Genomic DNA, 21,131 nt, shown 5'->3' with positions numbered 1-21,131 from the left:
CAAAGTAGTTGGGAAAGGGCATGTTCACCACTGTGTTACATGGCCTTTCCTTTTAACAACACTCAGTAATTGTTTGGGAACTGAGGAGACACATTTTTTAAGCTTCTCAGGTGGAATTCTTTCCCATTCTTGCTTGATGTACAGCTTAAGTTGTTCAACAGTCCGGGGGTCTCCGTTGTGGTATTTTAGGCTTCATAATGCACCACATATTTTCAATGGGAGACAGGTCTAGACTACAGGCAGGCCAGTCTAGTACCCACACTCTTTTACTATGAAGCCACGTTGATGTAACACGTGGCTTGGCATTGTCTTGCTGAAATAAGCAGGGGCGTCCATGGTAACGTTGCTTGGATGGCAACATATGTTGCTCCAAAACCTGTATGTACCTTTCAGCATTAATGGTGCCTTCACAAATGTGTAAGTTCCCCATGTCTTGGGCACTAATACACCCCCATACCATCACAGATGCTGGCTTTTCAACTTTGCGCCTATAACAATCCATATGTTTTTTTTCCTCTTTGGTCCGGAGGACACGACATCCACAGTTTCCAAAAACAATTTGAAATGTGGACTCGTCAGACCACAGAACACTTTTCCACTTTGTATCAGTCCATCTTAGATGAGCTCAGGCCCAGCGAAGCCGACGGCGTTTCTGGGTGTTGTTGATAAACGGTTTTCGCCTTGCATAGGAGAGTTTTACAGATGTAGCGACCAACTGTAGTTACTGACAGTGGGTTTCTGAAGTGTTGCTGAGCCCATGTAGTGATATCCTTTACAGCCTGAGGGATTGGAGGTCACGGGCTTAGCTGCTTATGTGCAGTGATTTCTCCAGATTCTCTAAACCCTTTGATGATATTACGGACCGTAGATGGTGAAATCCCTAAATTCCTTGCAATAGCTGGTTGAGAAAGGTTTTTCTTAAACTGTTCAACAATTTGCTCACGCATTTGTTGACAAAGTGGTGACCCTCGCCCCATCTTTGTTTGTGAATGACTGAGCATTTCATGGAATCTACTTTTATACCCAATCATGGCACCCACCTGTTCCCAATTTGCCTGTTCACCTGTGGGATGTTCCAAATAAGTGTTTGATGAGCATTCCTCAACTTTATCAGTATTTATTGCCACCTTTCCCAACTTCTTTGTCACGTGTTGCTGGCATCAAATTCTAAAGTTAATGATTATTTGCAAAAAAAAAAAATGTTTATCAGTTTGAACATCAAATATGTTGTCTTTGTAGCATATTCAACTGAATATGGGTTGAAAATGATTTGCAAATCATTGTATTCCGTTTATATTTACATCTAACACAATTTCCCAACTCATATGGAAACGGGGTTTGTATTTATACTGTACTTGTACTTTACGCTGTTAAAAAAAATAACGACTAAAATGTCCATTTAAAAGCAAGGATAGGAAACGTGCTGATAAAACAAAGAATAATTTGTTATGTACACAAAAGACAGTCAAAATAGCAGCAATAACAACAAAACAACACCCACACTAGATTCCTCAAAAATAAAACATTTTGTAATGATGGTCTTTAGAAAATTGCAATGCATATAGAAAAAAGTTTAGCTGGCAGATTTAGGCTGAAATGATAGTTCACACAACTTAATCTCTCTGTTGTTACCAGCTAGCTAACAAGCTAACTATCTTACCAAGGCGAGTCTGAGACTGCATCCTCCAGATGCCCGACATACCCATGCTTCAAATGCTCCCTCATCACCCGACGTTGCAAACACTGGAGATTTTCTAGTAACGAGTAATTTATTTAATTACTTTTATGCACGTTACAACGCCGTTACCGATACAATTAATATAACGTGGCACGTTACTTTTGATGCGGACAAGACAGCTATAGAATCCCAGCAAGTTCAACCAGCAACCACATCAGTGTTGTTCCCCGGTTATTGTATCCCAATCCAATATACTTTTAACGTGTTACCAGTAAATAAGACATTTACCTTCATTATCGAAGTATTGTTATCTGACTGCAGGTTTCATGGTTTGTAGCACTTAACACACTTTCATACTGAAGATGATACAGTTGAACCCGTTTCACCTGTTGGCTGACTGACGTCGACATATTGAAATAACCAAAACTATCAATTGGTTGTATATTTATTTTGTCCAGAGACATAATGGGTGATATTTAAGGTTTTATTTCTAACCTACTGCAGTTTGTTTTCATCCATTAGTGTATATTTTTTACCATATTTACCAGACTAGCACACCGGTATATAAGCCGTGCCTACTAAATTAAAATATTCATTTCCATATAATTAGATGCACCGGACTATGAGCTGCAGATATATATGTTGTAAAATGAGTTTTTTACTCAGAAATATTCTTTAAATGTTTATTTACATACCTTAATTGTTTCCAAACAGTGTCTGTAACACGTCAGGAAAACGGCTGAGCAAACAAAACAGAAGTAATCGTCATGGACCCACGAGTTACGGAACCTAGCTCTCCAATCAGCTAAACAGACTCAATAGCTCCACAGTGACGTTTTGGTGAATCTACTGAGGAATTTGTAAACAGAAACAATACAAAAAGAATGCCATTGTAAGTTATTAATACTAACACTGACACTCGTAAACGTGTTAGCATATTAGCTAATGCTAACTGCGCTAGCTTGGTTACATTACGATGACACGTACAAATATGCATGAAAACACTCCTACAGACATCACACATGGGACAGTTTAGTAAGTAAGAATTGTTTAAGTTGTACTGTAAGACTTGATTGGAGTGAAGAATGAAGAATCCATACGAGTAAAAACGCTACGGACGACTAGAATACGAAACGGCACTTGTACTTCCGGTTCAAACCTCTAAAAATAAATAAATAATGTAGACGTTAACCCCGCAACACCTGCAATGAGCGAACTTGTTCAAAAGATGGTGCCATAACACAAACAATAACACACATTTTCAGTGTGTTTGCGTGTGTTTTTTGAAAACTATTTGCATTATGGCCATTAGTGAAGAAAAATCCATAATTTAGCCGCAGTGCTTTATCAGCAGCAGGATTCAAAGCATAGAAAAAAATGAGCGGTTTATAGTCCGGTATTTACTTGGTGATTATATACATTTTCAAATTGTCTGAGCTGCTGCAGTAATTTTCTGTGTATTTCTAATTACAATGAAGTAGCGTGTTTGTACATGCACAAATCTGTCTTTCGGTGGCTAACAATCTAAAATAAAAGGAAATGGTTGCAATTTGTTCATTGCTGTGGTAGAATCCAGGTTAATACTACCATGCCTTTATTTTCAAGGCTTACTTTGCACTGAACAGGAAGTCAGTGCGTGCGCATCATGTAAAGAAAGACAGCAGTTTAGCTGCTGTGTTGATGTTAGCCTGATAATGACAAAGTTAACAATACTGCAACACAAGTCGATATTACCAGACCAATTTGTCATTGAAATGCCCTCATTTATGGACCAGGACATATTGAGTTGTGTATTAGTAAAAATAACACAAGGTGGCCTTGTGGTAAGCATGTCAGTCTCAGAGTCAGGAGATCCAATGTTTGAATGTCCCTTAACTAAATAAAACTCACTGCTGCTTTGGCCTCCGCCTGCTTGGCTTTTTTCAAGCGTGCTTTGCAGATGTCGAGATCAAGCCTTCGATTCTCCAATAGTCGCCTCTCTTTCTGCAAAGAAAGGGGGAATTGAGTCTTGACAACAAATCCGGCAACCAAGCAACACATGCCATAAATTAAACGCTTGCTAATAACGGTGGCGGAAAACATCATACTTACTGATATAGTCTTCCAGTCTCCTTCCAAGAAGTTGCGTAATGGAGTGAGGAACGTTGTGGCGGAGGTTTGAAGGAACTCTCTCTCAGCTGATCCAAGTCTTTTCTGGTATTCTCCTACTGTGATCAAGGTACTGCCTAGAAGAAACAGAACAGTATATCCAAGACTGGCGCTATGATGTGTTGTTTCATTATGAGTGTATTGCCTTTAAGTTAGTAAAAGTAATGCTAGGTTATAAATCATACATCTCACCTGTATAGTAGAAAGTTGTGGCACCAAGCCGAGAAGTTGGTCAACTTTCAAAATCCACACACTACAATCTTAATACCATATGGCTCTCAACCAATGGGACACAGCGTAAGACGATCACAACATTGCTGGGAAGCATTTTTGTTTCTCTGAGAAGTGAGGACTATTTTTAATTTTGCAGCTCAAGGAGAGCACAAGAGCTGAAAGATACAACCATCCCATCAGTGGACATCCCAGTGAGGGTGGACATCTTACGTCACTGTTTTGATGCTCTTATTGGAAATGTTTCACAATAGTGCTACATGAGAACGCTCCAAAGCTCTCACAAAGTTGGCCATTGGTGTTAGCAAACACAAAAAGGGCTCTCTGTGTTGTTGTTGTTATTGATATTGATTTCACAGAGCGCTTAGCAACGAACGCTATAATTACTGTGTAAAATCAATGCGCCCAGGAAAGAAGTTACGATAATAAATGCTTAACTTGAGCAAAATATTGGAAATATTACACGTTATCAGAAATGTGCCTGTTACTACATTACCTATAGACTTACTTAGACTTAGACAAACTAATGACCCACAAGGTAAATTGTTCAACCCAGTAGCTCAGTTACAATGTTGGAAAGTGTAAGGATGGAAAGGACAATGCAGGTATAAATAGACTAATATAGCGATAAAAAAATCTAACATATATACGAATATATACATATGTGTACAGAATATTATATATATTATATTATGTCTATAACATACATACAATATATACCAATGACCATGTACAATATTACATTATATACAGTATATGTGACAGCAGCATCATAAAATAGAGAGTAGATCCAGCAGAAAATAGAAAGTAGACATTAAAAACAAAGAGAAGTACACATCAGATGTTTTTGGATGTTTTTCCAGAGAGCTTTATATGCAGGGTAGATTGCATTACCTGCATTCATACCTGTCAACATTTGCATTTAATAATATGGGCACATTTCCCAGGAAATTGGGTAAAATAAAATGGGGATTTTCATATGTATTACAAATTGTCATAAATAAAGCAATACAAATCATTTAATGGGCTCTCAGGCAAAACTCAAACCAATGTCCCTTTCAGTCACAACATAGTGACACTTATGGCCTCATTAACTAAGATCTAAATACCTTGCGCTAAACAGCGGGTTCAATCTGCGTGTGCTATTCGTAAGTGTGTTGCGTTTGATCTACTAATACTGAGTGAAATTGAATAGTGGTGCAGGCCGCGTTATTTAAAATTAGGATTTTGCTTGTACGATACAGGCATCACCACAGATATACTCTCATTTACTGCACATTTATGCTATAATGCTCCAACCTGTGGCGTTTTGCTATGTTTTCAAACATGCAGAGACATACCACTTTATATGGGCACAATTTTTTCTTTAAAACATTTTTTTACCTCTGAAGGTGCATGGTTGGAAGGCAGGCCACATTACTGTGCGCAAGACGCAAATAATGTATACTTCAAGAAGTTTTTGTCATAAAGGGTATATGTTAGTATTATCTATCCTATTTGAAAAAACGAACGTCATTAAAAAAATGCTTTGTATGACACCAAAACGCATCAATGGAATGTGTTTTAATCAGCCTCTTAAGTCATCCAGCAGCTATGAAATTATAAAATCATATTGCTGAATAGACGATATGTCTAATATTGTTTTATTTCTGACCGTCCAAATATGTTGACATGCACACATAGTCTGTCTTTGCAGCACAAAAGCACTCCTCTCTCACATCGGCTTTGCGCGTACTATCAGGTTTGCACGTGTTTTAGTACACACAAACCTTTAGTAAATCAGGTCCTTACTGTACCACTGCACCATTCACTGACATACTAAGAGTTGTCAGCGTGCCTGATATGATATAATGATATGACAAACTATATGCTATAAGCCTTCAAACTGTGAAAACCTGCTATATTGCATAAATGAAAAACATTATAATTTTGGGCTCCTCCACGGCGCTTATGGTTGAGACATTTTTCAAGCTGGCTAACATTCCTTCCTCATTATTTTACAGAAAGAAATTCACCTATTTGTCAAGATATTTATACAAAGTTGGAATTTTTGGCAATAGTGGTTATGCCAGTAGCAACTTTACTGACCGTATGGCGTCTCTTGACCAAAATCACGGGAAGCATCCAGCATGTACTGGCCAAGCAGCTCTGCATTTGTTGTCCTGGAAGGAAGCTTTTTCTCCAGCTTGTCATATATGAACTCCTCTATTCGAGCACCTGCGCAAATCATGAAACGGACCATGTCATGAGGAAAACTTGCAGAATGGTTGCATCTCCAATAACTGAATCATTGAATGATTTCACACAAGTACAATGACGATACAAATGAAACAACAATCGTTCTGGCTAAACAGGAAGCTGAGTGATATACAGTACGTGATGCGTCTGACCAACAGGTGTGAATATAATCTGAAAAGACAGTGGCTGTGTCTCAATTTGTATACTCCCTTCAGTACACTTAAATAGTTATGAGTGTTTGATTGCTGATTGTTCAAAATTTCACAGCATAATGCTGGTCCAAATTGATTACTGTCGTTGCATACTTCACAGAAATGCAATATTCACTTTTATTTTTCTTCTGTTAACTACTTCCCACCACTTCAGGCCGCTTTTCAGCTATTGACAATGGTCGTTTTGAGTGCATTATTTGTTTGCATTTTGCCGTGTAAGTACAGAAGTTCGAGACTTGCGACACAGTCACAGTGATCAGATTCATATCTGCAACTAGATGTTTTCCCCACAAAACTATGACCAACACAGAAACATAGTAAGGCCCTACTATTTATTTGACTAAAAAAAAAATTAAAAAAAAATTAAAAATAAAATAAAAGAGTATTATAGCCACACTGAAAATACATAAGGTAAAATGGATGGATGGATGGATAATAAAATGTCTTATGTTGTTTTGTGAAAAACTTCAAAGGACACAACTTTTTAGGGAAACAATAATACAGTAAAGTGGAAATCTTATGGTGTAAAAAAGGTTTGAGAAAAAAGTCAGCAGGGTTTCTGTTGATTAAGCACTAAAAGTAGTTGCTTGAATAGACTGCATGTCATCTAAAATGCCAGAACTTACCAGTGTGGTCAACTGAAGCATGGAGGGTGAAAAGAATACAGTGATAGGTTAACAATAATGGTAGGACAATGCTACCAAAGTTACACGTGTTTCCTCCTTGCCTTGCTTTGATGCATGTACATGTAATAGCGATGGGTCAAACGATACGGAAGCACCGATGCTTTAAGAAACACAAGGAGTGATACTGTGTCCCTTGATAAATCTGTCCCCAAAAAACAGCTGATCGTTATAGCTGTTGTGTCATTTGACTGTGAAGCACCAAACTGTGTACATCAGGAAATGCTTCTTTCGGCTCACCAGTGATAGCTCATACTAGTAGAAGTCGGAGGAGTGGCGTTTCGCGTTTGACATCACTTTTTGTCGCCATCATTGTTCTAAATCAGTGGTTCTTAACCTGGGTTCGATCGAACCCTAGAGGTTCGGTGAGTTGGCCTCAGGGGTTCGGCGGAGGTCAAAACACACCCCACTCATCGTGTAAATACAAACTTCTCCCTATCGGTGTATTACGGATACAGCAACAGCTGACTGATTTGCAGGTGTGTAATTTGTTGTGAGTTTATGCACTGTGTTGGTTTTGTTGTTTGAACAATGTGATGTTCATGCACGGTTTATTTTGTGCACCAGTAAAAAAAACATGGTAAATGGTAGTATGGGGAACATATTCACCATTAATTAGTTGTTTGTTAACATGCAAATTAGTAACATATTGGCTCTTAACGAGTCATTATTAAGTACTAATTAATGCCTTATTCGGCATGGCCTTATTATAACCCTAACCCTCTAACCCTGACCCTCTAACCCTACCCCTAACCAAATAAATCTAAATTAAGTCTTTATTACTTAGAATATGTTCCCCTAGTGTCCAAATAACTCTAAATTAAGTATTTGTTACTTAGAATATGTTCCCCTAGTGTCCAAATAACTCTAAATTAAGTCTTTGTTACTTAGAATATGTTCCCCTAGTGTCCAAATAACTCTAAATTAAGTCTTTGTTACTTAGAATATGTTCCCCTAGTGTCCAAATAACTCTAAATTAAGTCTTTGTTACTTAGAATATGTTCCCCTAGTGTCCAAATAACTCTAAATTAAGTCTTTGTTACTTAGAATATGTTCCCCATACTAAAGTGTTACCGAAAACATATAACTTTGTCTTGAATTTGAAAAAAAAAAACATTGTATTTTTCACTAAAGAAGGGTTCGGTGAATGCACATATGAAACTGGTGGGGTTCAGTACTTCCAACAAGGTTCAGAACCACTGTTCTAAATGGTGGTGCCCAAATTTGGCTTGCATAGTCATTTCGTTTGGCCCGCCAAAAGGTGGGAACTCTTATTCATACTGACCTCTTTCAAACAAAATCACTGATGACATGTCCGCAAGGCTGACTAGTTGCCATCTAATGAATGTGATGTACTTCACTGCCTTATACAAAACCCAAAACCAGTGAAGTTGGCATGTTGTGTAAATAAAAACAGAATACAATTATTTGCCAATCCTTTTTAACTTATATTCAATTGAATAGACTGCAAAGACAAGATATGAGGAGACCGATTTTTTAAGCTTTTCAGGTGGAATTCTTTCCCATTCTTGCTTGATGTACAGCTTAGGTTGTTCAACAGTCCGGGGTCTCCGTTGTCATATTTTATGCTTCATAATGCTCCACACATTTTCAATGGGGGACAGGTCAGGACTACTGGCAGGCCAGTCTAGTACCCGCACTCTTTCACTACAAAGCCACGCTATTGTAACACGTGCAGAATGTGGCTTGGCATTGTCTTGCTTAAATAAGCAGGGAAGCGTCCATGGAAAAAGACGTTGCTTGCATGGCAACATATGTTGCTCCAAAACCTGTATGCAATTTTCAGCATTAATGGTGCCTTCACTGATGTGTAAGTTACCCATGCCTAGGGCACTAATACACCCACCATACTATCACAGATGCTGGTTTTTGAACTTTGCGCCTATAATAATCTAGGTGGTTCTTTTCCTCTTTGGTCCGGGGGACACGACGTCCACAGTTTCCAAAAACAATTTGAAATGTCAGACCACAGAACACTTTTACACTTCATCAGCCCATCTTAGATGAGCTCGAGCCCAGCAAAGCTGGCGGCGTTTGTGGGTATTGTTAATACCCGGTAAGTGGCTTTCGCTTTGCATAATAGAGTTTTTGCACTTACAGATGTAGCGACGAACTGTAGTTACAGACAGTGGTTTTCTGAAGTGTTCCTGAGCCCATGTGGTGATATCCTTTACACACTGATTTCGCTTTTTGATGCATTACTGCCTGAGGGATCCAAGGTCACGGGCATTCAATGTTACGTGCAGTGATTTCTCCAGATTCTCTTTTGATCTTAGATGGTGAAATCCCTAAATTCCTTGCAATAGCTCATTGAGAAATGTTGTTATTAAACTGTTCAACAATTTGCTCACGCATTTGTTCACAAAGTGGTGACCCTTGCCCCATGCTTGTTTGTGAATGACTGAGCATTTCATGGAAGCTGCTTTTATACCAAAACATTGCACCCATCTGTTCCCAATTAGCCTGTTCACCTGTAGGATGTTCCAAAATAAGTGTTTGATGAGCATTCCTCAACTTTCTCAGTCTTTTTTGCCACCTTTGCCAGCTTTTTTGAAACATGTTGCAGGCATTAAATTCTAAATGACCTATCACTTGCAAAAACTAACAAAGTTTACCAGATTGAACGTTAAGTATCTTGTCTTTGCAGTCTATTCAATTGAATATAGGTTTTAAAGGATTTGCAAATCATTGTATTCTGTTTTTATTTACGATTTACACAACGTGCCAACTTCACTGGTTTTGGGTTTTGTAAATGGCAGTACGGAGCTAATCTCTTGACTCAGGGTGCTGCTGTATGCTTGAAATAAGGATCCCTGATCCTGATAAGTTTGTTTTGTTTACCTTCGATTCGATATGAATTGAAGTCCAGATCCAATACTTTGACAATAGATTACAGAACTGGAAAGGTTTTATAGCCTGTAATGTATATCAAGTAAACACAATAACACATTTTAATGAAGCTTATCTTACTAAATGTAGAATTGTTGTAAATCAAGTGATGTATCAAATGTGTGGTATTGAATGCTATATACATTTTATTTTTATTTATTTTTTTAAATAAAGTGACTAGTGCACGATAACTAAACAAAAGCAAAAACTACTATTGGCTGTTTAAACCTGCCCTCAAAGCCTTACTTTATTCAGAGACTTACTCCCTGTGTTTGTAAACAACACAAAAAACCCAAAAATAATTTTGTAAGAATAAGAACATTTTAGTAGTTAGCTTCTAGGGTCGACCTGCTCGGTGTATGTGTCTAGCATGCATAACCATTCCTTTTCCTCTAGTCCTTCAGCGATCATGGTACCTGGAAGAAACTTAGTTTATCTTTGAAGTGTTTTCACACTGTGGACAGACAACGCATTTGTTGCCGCTTGCTATTAAATCGGAGTCTGTTTTCTGGCAAGACACGCACCCGTGTAGAATTCATACAACTTCTGCAACAAGACTTTTATCCTGGTGTTTGGAGTGTCAGCCGAAGTCATCTGAGGAATCCAAGCGAACGCGACAAGCTTCCATGCAAACTTTCACACAAACTTTCCTTCATCCAACATGTAGAAAAAATATGTTCCTTTTGTTCAAAAAAATCTGATCTGATTTGTGAGAAGGGGGTGCTTTTATGAAGTCTAATCCCTTATCCAGAACATGATCCACCCTGAAGCAGGTTAAAGGGGAACATTATCACAATTTCAGAAGGGTTAAAACCATTAAAAATCAGTTCCCAGTGGCTTATTTTATTTTTCGAAGTTTTTTTCAAAATTTTACCCATTATGCAATATCCCTAAAAAAAGCTTCAAAGTGCCTGATTTTAACCATCGTTATATACACCCGTCCATTTTCCTGTGACGTCACATAAATAAACAAACATGGCGGATAGAACAGCAAGGTATAGCGACATTAGCTCGGATTCAGACTCGGATTTCAGTAAAGTGTGCGGAACAAACGACTGACCATTTCGTCGACTTTCCCCACAGCCTCGTATTTTGAACAAATTTAGTCCAATTTCTTGCCACTTTTGCATCTTTGGGCCACTGGTGCAACTTGAATCCGTCCCTGTTCGTGTTGTTACACCCTCCGACAACACACCGACGAAAGTGAGAAAATGGCGGATTGCTTCCCGATTGCTTCGCTCCGAGAGCGAATAATAGAAAGGCGTTTAATTCGCCAAAATTCACCCATTTAGAGTTCGGAAATCGGTTAAAAAAATATATGGTCTTTTTTCTGTAACATCAAGGTATATATTGACGCTTACATAGGTCTGGTGATAATGTTCCCCTTTAAGCCCTCCTGCATTGGTTATCATGGCGACTCATCCAGAAGAAGTGAGTCAGCTTTGAGTTGGGCCTCCAAGTTATCTGGATAAGATGAAATCCTGCTAAGTAGCACAGACCTCTGATCTGCGTCAGTCAGCTTGCTTTCTAGAAGCTAAACCTTCCGTTGTGATCGTATTTCCTCTCTTCTTTAATCGATTGCAGTAGATTTTGGTGAGATGGATTCATGAGTCAATATCTTGTTCATTCCTGACATACAGCTGTGTCATCCATGTAGAAAAAGGTAGATGATTACAAAATGGTTACTCAAATCCACTCTTTGACAATCTGATTTAGGGGATTGAATCCGGTGTTCAACAATCTTTGTCCACACGAAAACACATTCACTGGCTGTGACACTCATTTTGTCCAATCAGAAGCACAACAAATATATAAGGCATATAATGCCTCATACATACATTGTACATCGATACAATGATACCCCAATTTACAAGTACTTTGAGATACGAGCTGGCTCTCTACTTTTTGTTATGCTTTAAATTGTGAGCATAATTTGAGTTACAAGCTTCCCCACCGCTAGCTGGCATTGCAAATGTTACAATGAACTCCATAAAATCCGGCCAAAAAAACATCTGGTCCTATTTCCTGGCAATTGCTTATAGCGGGAGATCAAAATAACTTTGTTTTCCAACCATTGGAAACCAAACCATAAGCAGTGGTCCTCCGTTGGCGCTGCTGAGGCTCACTGCTTTGCCCATAGCTCAGTGTGCACACCTGAAGCAGGTTCGGGTGTCCAGCAGTCTGTCGCTCCGAACCAGCGGTGTCTCCGCTCCCGCTGCGTCCCAGCTTAGTGTGATAGTAAACCTCCCAGCACATCACCTGAAAAGCTTCCACTCTTCTATCCTACTACTCTGATTGTGGGAGACAGCATACAGTAACTGGGAATATCAAATGTATCCCGCCTTATTGACTAGGCAACCCTCTTTGGTAAATTCGGTTAATTGTACATGTTTTCATTAATTTTTAATAGGTGTTGCTGATTTTAATGTTTTGAGTTACGAGGTAGATCATAGAACCGATTGAGCTCGTAAAGTACTTAAACATTGAAAAACAGCCTTTTATCATCACACTTGATCAATGGTTATCATGGGATGTGACTATAATTTTTAGCGAATTTAACTGAATCAATAAAAAAAATACACATAAAATTGTTGCGATATTTTAGGCACAGTTTAATAGTATAAGTAAAAAGTATACAGTCGTGATCAAGAGTTTACATACACTTGTAAAGAACATAATGTCATGGCTGTCTTGAGTTTCCAATCATTTCTACAATTCTTGTTTTTTTTTGTGATAGAGTGATTGGAGCACATACTTTTTGGTCACAAAAAACATTCATGAAGTTTGGTTCTTTTATGAATTTATTATGGGTCTACTGAAAATGTGACCAAATCTGCTAGGTCAAAAGTATACATACAGCAATGTTAATATTTGGTTACATGTCCCTTGGCAAGTTTCACTGCAATAAGGCGCTTTTGGTAGCCATCCACAAGCTTCTGGTTGAGTTTTTGACCACTCCTCTTGACAAAATTGGTGCAGTTCAGCTAAATTTGTTGGTTTAATGACATGGACTTGTATCTTCAGCATTGTCCACACGTTTAAGTCAGGACTTTGGGAAGGCCATTCTAAAACCTTAATTCTTTTACCACTTTTGATATGTGTTTGGGGTCATTGTCCTGTTGGAACACCCAACTGCGCCCAAGACCCAGCAAAACAAGCCCAGAGCATAACACTACCCCCACCACGCTTGACGGTAGGTATGGTGTTCCTGGGATTAAAGGCCTCGCTTTTTCTCCTCCAAACATATTGCTGGGTATTGTGGCCAAACAGCTAATTGTTTGTTTCATCCAACATCACATGGACAAAGATAAGACCTTCTGGAGGAAAGTTATGTGGTCAGATGAAACAAAAATTGAGCTGTTTGGCCACAATACCCAGCAATATGTTTGGAGCCGAAAAGGTGAAGCCTTTAATTCCAGGAACACCATCCCTACCGTCAAGCAAGGTGGTGGTAGTATTGTGCTCTGGGCCTGTTTTGCTGCCAATGAAACTGGTGCTTTAAATGAGACAATGAAAAAGGAGGATTACCTCCAAATTCTTCAGGACAACCTAAAATCATCAGCCCTGAGGTTGGGTCTTGGGCGCTGTTGGGTGTTCCAACAGGACAATGACCCCAAACACAAGTCAAAAGTGGTAAAGGAATGGCTAAATCAGGCTAAAATTAAGGTTTTAGAATGGCCTTCCCAAAGTCCTGTGTGGACAATGCTGAAGAAACAAGTCCATATGTCATTAAACCAACAAATTTAGCTAAACTGCACCAATTTTGTCAAGAGGAGTGGTCAAAAATTCAACCAGAAGCTTGTGGATGGCTACCAAAAGTAATACTTTTGACCCAGCAGATTTGGTCACATTTTCAGCAGACCCATAATAAATTCATTAAAGAACCAAACTTCATGAATGTTTTTTGTGACCAACAAGTATGTGCTCCAATCACTCTATCACAAAAAATAAGAGTTGTAGAAATTATTGGAAACTCAAGACAGCCATGACATTATGTTCTTTACAAGTGTATGTAAACCTTTGATCGCGACTGTAAGTGTTTTTGCTCTGAAAACTATAAAAGGCCTTACTTGGATTTGGCTGCAGGAGAACCTCTGTTTGTCGCAAGATCTTTTCGGTCCAGTTCTTAGTGCAGTCAGCCCGAGAAAGCAGGTTCTCTAGGTGAGGATCCAACTCTGTCTTCTCAGCCTGGCCCAACTTCTCCTCGGTGAACTGCAAATAGAAAATAAATCCCACTGTGAAAACAGCAAATGGTAAGGCAACATTGGACTAGAGCCGCATCATTTGAGCATTGTCACTGCGATGTACATGTATGCAATATCAACTTTATTTATAAAGAATCACATTGCAGATCACTGCGACAAAAGTCAAATAAACTCAATGCATTGTCATTTCATTTCAGGCATACCTGAAACACACTGTGGCAACGATCCACCAATCACGATCATTCTTACTCAGTTTGCCGAAGCATTTCATCGGCTAAAAGGTTTTTAAGCCAGGAAGAGCCTAGAAGCTAATAAGCCACACAGATATGCTAATTATTAGGGCAACAACGATGAATCGATTAGTTTGATTAGAAAAAAGCTTTGTATTGTGGCCAAACAGCTCAATTTGTGTTTCATCTGACATCACATGGACATAGATAAGACCTTCTGGAGGAAAGTTCTGTGGTCAGATTAAACAAAAATTGGGCTGTTTGGCCACAATACCCAGCAATATGTTTGGAGGAGAAAAGGTGAGGCCTTTAATCCCAGAAACACCATTTCTACCGTCAAGCATGGTGGTGGTGGTATTATGTTCTGGACCTGTTTTGCTGCCAATGGAACTGGTGCTTTACAGAGAGTAAATGGGACAATGAAAAAGGAGGATTACCTCAAAATTCTTCAGGACAACCTAATATCATCAGCCCGGAGGTTGGGTCTTGGGCGCAGTTGGGTGTTCCAACAGGACAATGACCCCAAGCACACGTCAGAAGTGGTAAAGGAATGGCTAAATCAGGCTAGAATTAAGGCTTTAGAATGGCCTTCCCAAAGTCCTGACTTAAAGGTGTGGACAATGCTTAAGAAACAAGTCCATACATTTATTATTTTTGTATTTTGATAATTTTAAGTATATGCGGCGCATTAATTTAAAAAACGCATCACGACTTTTGCTTTTTTTTTCTCTTCATCAATGATTATTACTCACTACAGACTTTATGAGAGCCAACAAACATAATAAAACATCACTTACTGTACAATTTCTGATGTTTTTAGGATGCCGACTGCTGGGATGTTCAGATATTCCCATTTAGGTGAGGAATAATTCATAATCCCCACGAAGAAAAGGGGTGGAGGGGCAGGGGGACCAAGTGTCTTTTTCTGTTGTCTTCGCCAGTTTTGGGTCCTAAATGGCTGACAAAGTGTCCCAACTTGTCGGATTATATCCTCAGCCATCTACTTTTCAAGTGAGAGGCATTATTTATGATTTAGAATAAATTTAGAGGGAGCAGGGAAGCAGCAGGCCACTTGATGATGTAAACATAGGCACACAAGCTCGTTATCCCGGTACTGCTATAAATAGTTTGTCTGCGTTAGCGTTTATAATAACAATATCACTAGGTTAATATTCAAGTCAAAAAATGTAAATGGAGTATTGTTGGTGATAATTGAATGGTTATTTAATGTATTTTTTGTTGGAATAGTTTACAATTATTTAATATTTACAATATTCGTCATGTCTTTCATAATGATTGGGAACAATAGGCAAAATTCCCCAAAGAAGTGCAGTTCCCCTTTAAATAATGTTTGTTTTGTATGTAATATTTTATATGACATTGTAATTGAAATAAAGCTTCCAAAAAAAAACAAGGTAACAGTAACGGCATGCACGAACAAGTTAACAGGAAGTCTTAGCGCATGCGTGGACCGATCGTGTCTTGCGGTACCGTTCATGTAATAACACCCACCAATTCCCGAAAAAGTACTAGTATATCCTTCGTAGTTTTAAGAGACTTCCAGGCTTCAGACAAAAGCAATCATTGGACTAGATGTGTTAGCCCCGCCAACTGATTTTGATGGATGAGTAGACCTAGGCCGATAATAAAGTACTGATCCTCCAAATTATTGCCGATAAACGATATTATGTCAGCATTATTTTGAGACCAATTAAGCACTAAGTTATTAACAAAAATAATGTAATTAACCCTTTCAACGCAATAAACATTATTTCTTTAGTGTAATATACAGGTAAAAGCCAGTAAATTAGAATATTTTGAAAAACTTGATTTATTTCAGTAATTGCATTCAAAAGGTGTAACTTGTACATTATATTTATTCATTGCACACAGACTGATGCATTCAAATGTTTATTTCATTTAATTTTGATGATTTGAAGTGGCAACAAATGAAAATCCAAAATTCCGTGTGTCACAAAATTAGAATATTACTTAAGGCTAATACAAAAAAGGGATTTTTAGAAATGTTGGCCAACTGAAAAGTATGAAAATGAAAAATATGAGCATGTACAATACTCAATACTTGGTTGGAGCTCCTTTTGCCTCAATTACTGCGTTAATGCGGCGTGGCATGGAGTCGATGAGTTTCTGGCACTGCTCAGGTGTTATGAGAGGCCAGGTTGCTCTGATAGTGGCCTTCAACTCTTCTGCGTTTTTGGGTCTGGCATTCTGCATCTTCCTTTTCACAATACCCCACAGATTTTCTATGGGGCTAAGGTCAGGGGAGTTGGCGGGCCAATTTAGAACAGAAATACCATGGTCCGTAAACCAGGCACGGGTAGATTTTGCGCTGTTGGAACTTGAAATCTCCATCTCCACAGAGCAGGTCAGCAGCAGGAAGCATGAAGTGCTCCAAAACTTGCTGGTAGACGGCTGCGTTGACCCTGGATCTCAGGAAACAGAGTGGACCGACACCAGCAGATGACATGTCACCCCAAACCATCACTGATGGTGGAAACTTTACACTAGACTTCAGGCAACGTGGATCCTGTGCCTCTCCTGTCTTCCTCCAGACTCTGGGACCTCGATTTCCAAAGGAAATGCAAAATTTGCACGGTTGGGTGATGGTTTGGGGTGCCATGTCATCTGCTGGTGTCGGTCCACTCTGTTTCCTGAGATCCAGGGTCAACGCAGCCGTCTACCAGCAAGTTTTAGAGCACTTCATGCTTCCTGCTGCTGACCTGCTCTATGGAGATGGAGATTTCAAGTTCCAACAGGACTTGGCGCCTGCACACAGCGCAAAATCTACCCGTGCCTGGTTTACGGACCATGGTATTTCTGTTCTAAATTGGCCCGCCAACTCCCCTGACCTTAGCCCCATAGAAAATCTGTGGGGTATTGTGAAAAGGAAGATGCAGAATGCCAGACCCAAAAACGCAGAAGAGTTGAAGGCCACTATCAGAGCAACCTGGGCTCTCATAACACCTGAGCAGTGCCAGAAACTCATCGACTCCATGCCACGCCGCATTAACGCAGTAATTGAGGCAAAAGGAGCTCCAACCAAGTATTGAGTATTGTACATGCTCATATTTTTCATTTTCATACTTTTCAGTTGGCCAACATTTCTAAAAATCCCTTTTTTGTATTAGCCTTAAGTAATATTCTAATTTTGTGACACACGGAATTTTGGATTTTCATTTCTTGCCACTTCAAATCATCAAAATTAAATGAAATAAACATTTGAATGCATCAGTCTGTGTGCAATGAATAAATATAATGTACAAGTTACACCTTTTGAATGCAATTACTGAAATAAATCAAGTTTTTCAAAATATTCTAATTTACTGGCTTTTACCTGTATATATATATATATATATATATATATATATATATACGGTATATAAAGATATATATTAGGGCTGTCAACGTTACGTGTTAACGCATATGATCAATAAAAATAAATTATTGCGTTATCAAATATGAATGAAGATTAATCACGTCCGGAAGACGCGCACATTTGTTACATGGCCTGTGATTGCAAGGAGGGGCGGCCCATTTCGCTTCAAAACATAACTTTGGATAAATCTGAGGTAACAGCGACAAACATTTTTATCATCAGCGCATATCAAGTTTAAAACACCATCTTAAAGCGAAACACATAGTCGAGGACAGTGTTGCCAATCCTTTGGCAACTTTTTTTGTAAATAGCTACTAGCGACAAATCGAATTACTTTTGCCAGGGATATTGGAGACTACTTAGTGTCTTGGAGACTCTTAGGTGACCGTCCTCAGCGAACAGTGACGGGTGCTGCCTGTCTTTGTTGTAGCGGTGTAGCGTGCAAGGACGGGAGTGGAAGAAGTGTCAAAAGATGGAGCTAACTGTTCAGACTAACATTCAGACTTTACTTAAATCAATAACGGAGCAGCATCTCCTCATCCGACGGAAACGTGTCCCGTGAAAAAACGTCCGACCGAAACTCTTTAATAACTAAAGTTCCTTGGATGAATGATGTAAACTTACTACACCGGTATGTTTTAGCGCTTTCATGGCAGATATAAGTAAGAACTTTACACAACTTTATATTAGAAATGGCAACAGCGGAGGATGAATGTCCCATAACAAGAAGATAGAGAAAAAGAAGAAGCTTATCGACTACGGAGTCGGCACGGACTAGAAAGGCGGACAAGCGCAATTATTCAGGACTTATGCAGATTCCAAATACAGATCAGCAGGTACCAGAAGGTAAGAAAAGTTGCTTGTGCATATTATTGCGACACAAAACGCCAGATAATATGTCTTACCTTATACACACACCATAATAATACTTGTGTGTTGAAGCACAGTACAATCCATCAAGCGGTGCGGCTTCATAGCTTAACAAAAGTCGTACTAACATATAAAATGTTGGTGTTGTTTACTTGAGTCATATTGCAGTCTACACATATCTCTCGTGCGTGACTGTCATTATATTGCAGTCTACACGTATCTTTTATGTTTAACTGCCATCTACTGGTCACACTTATCATTACACCATGTACCAAATAAAATAGCTTTGAGGTTGGTAAGCAAAACTAGAATTATTCTGTACATTAGGCGCACCGGGTTATAAGGTGTTGAGTTTTGAAAAAATATATATATATATTTTAAGTGCGCCTTATAGTCCGGAAAATACGTTACTTATTTTCACCAAGTTATAAGAAAAACAATGACTTGCAGTTCAGTAAAGCATTTAAAAACGTTCCTGTATGACATTGTGATTACTAAATTGCACTTGTACACAAATTTTGGGGTATATTCTTCAGGAAATTTTATTTATGCAAGCTAGTACAATTAATCACAGGTTTAGAGTGTGACTAATCTGATTTTTTTTTTTTTAAATCACTTGAAATCCCTCATATATAAACAAGAAAAATGGTTTTGAGAAAGTAAAACTATTGGACTAATTAGTCTACTATCAATAAAAAAACAAAACACATATATATATATATATATATATATATATATATATATATATATATTAGAGATGTCCGATAATGGCTATTTTACCAATATCCGATATTCCGATATTGTTCAACTCTTAATTACCGATTCCGATATCAACCGATATATACAGTCGTGGAATTAACACATTATTCTGCCTAATTTTGTTGTGATGCCCCGCTGGATGCATTAAACAATGTAACAAGGTTTTCCAAAATAAATCAACTCAAGTTATGGAAAAAAATGCCGACATGGCACTGCCATATTTATTATTGAAGTCACAAAGTGCATACTTTTTTTTTAACATGCCTCAAAACAATAACAGTGCAATACTTTTTCATAACATGGTCACTACTGCCTAGTTTCTCTTGTTATATTCTTAATTTACGGTTATATTTTTATTCTCATTGTTGCTTTTTATTTTTATTCTTATTGTAATATTTTTCTATTCTGTTTCCATTTATACCCCCATTCTTTACTTTTTACTTTTTAAATTCGATCTCAATTCTGTACACTGCTGCTGGAATTTTAATTTTCCTGAGGGAACTCTCCTGAAGAAATCAATAAAGTACTATCTATCTATCTATCAAAACAGCAGCTTGGAATTTGGGACATGCTCTCCCTGAGATAGACTATGAGGAGGTTGAAGTGGGCGGGGTTGGGGTGGGTGGGGGTAGGGGGTAGCGGAGGGGTTTGTATTGTAGCGTCCCGGAAGAGTTAGTACTGCAAGGGATTCTGGGTATTTGTTCTGTTGTGTTTATGTTGTGTTACGGTGCGGATGTTCTCCCGAAATGTGTTTGTCATTCTTGTTTGGTGTGGGTTCACAGTGTGGCGCATATTTGTAACAGTATTAAAGTTGTTTATACGGCCACCCTCAGTGTGACCTGTATGGCTGTTGATCAAGTATGCCTTGCATTAATTCGTGATGCGAACAGCCGGTAAATATTATGTGACGCGGACGGCACGCACGCAAAGGAAATGCCTTTAAGGTTTATTGGCACTCTGTACCTCTCCCTACATCCGTCGTGTACACAGCGGCGTTTTAAAACGTCATACATTTTACTTTTAGAAACCGATAATTATGAAACCGATTCCAAACATTTCCGATATTACATTTTAAAGCATTTATCGGCCAATAACATCGGCAGCCCGATAATATCGGACAGACAGACACATTATATATATATATATATATATATATATATATATATACATATACATACATACATACATACATACACATACATATATATATATACACATACATATATGTATACACATACATATGCATACACACACTCTTATTAATCCACTTGTTAATTTATTTTTATTAGCTGTTTACTTTCTGCTGCAACTTGGTTCCATCCACACTTCTTAAACTTTACAAAGCACTTATTTCTTAATTTTGCTTCAAGCTACCTTAGAGGTTAGCTTAGCTATTAGCTTGCTGCGCCTGGCTTGCTCTCTGTGTGTAACATGTTTAGCACCATCCTCTAGGGATAATGCTACATGATAATTATACTTATAGAGTGGTCATATTATGATTTTTTTTTCTACATTTAAAGCACTTTCTTGTGGTTTACATAACATGTAATGGTGGTTCTTTGGTAAACAT

At 38.4% G+C, this 21,131-nt stretch overlaps 1 protein-coding gene across 2 annotated transcripts in view; it reads right to left on the bottom strand.

The window, feature by feature from the left end:
* sh3glb2b (SH3-domain GRB2-like endophilin B2b) overlaps positions 1–21,131 on the bottom strand; it is a 66,748-nt gene that overhangs the window by 35,393 nt on the left and 10,224 nt on the right. For both annotated transcript variants that reach the window (XM_061980652.1, XM_061980653.1), the window contains exons 2-5: positions 14,171–14,312; positions 6,146–6,274; positions 3,770–3,903; positions 3,569–3,661 (exon numbers count right to left, since the gene is read on the bottom strand). In XM_061980652.1, the coding sequence (XP_061836636.1) occupies positions 3,569–3,661; positions 3,770–3,903; positions 6,146–6,274; positions 14,171–14,312 (498 nt within the window). The remainder of the gene's footprint in view (positions 1–3,568; positions 3,662–3,769; positions 3,904–6,145; positions 6,275–14,170; positions 14,313–21,131) is intronic.

Source organism: Nerophis lumbriciformis, linkage group LG20 (assembly GCF_033978685.3).
Source record: "Nerophis lumbriciformis linkage group LG20, RoL_Nlum_v2.1, whole genome shotgun sequence".
NCBI classification, from domain to species: domain Eukaryota; kingdom Metazoa; phylum Chordata; class Actinopteri; order Syngnathiformes; family Syngnathidae; genus Nerophis; species Nerophis lumbriciformis.
Note: the sequence above shows the minus strand (reverse complement) of the source record. Positions and strands in the feature narration are given on the sequence as shown.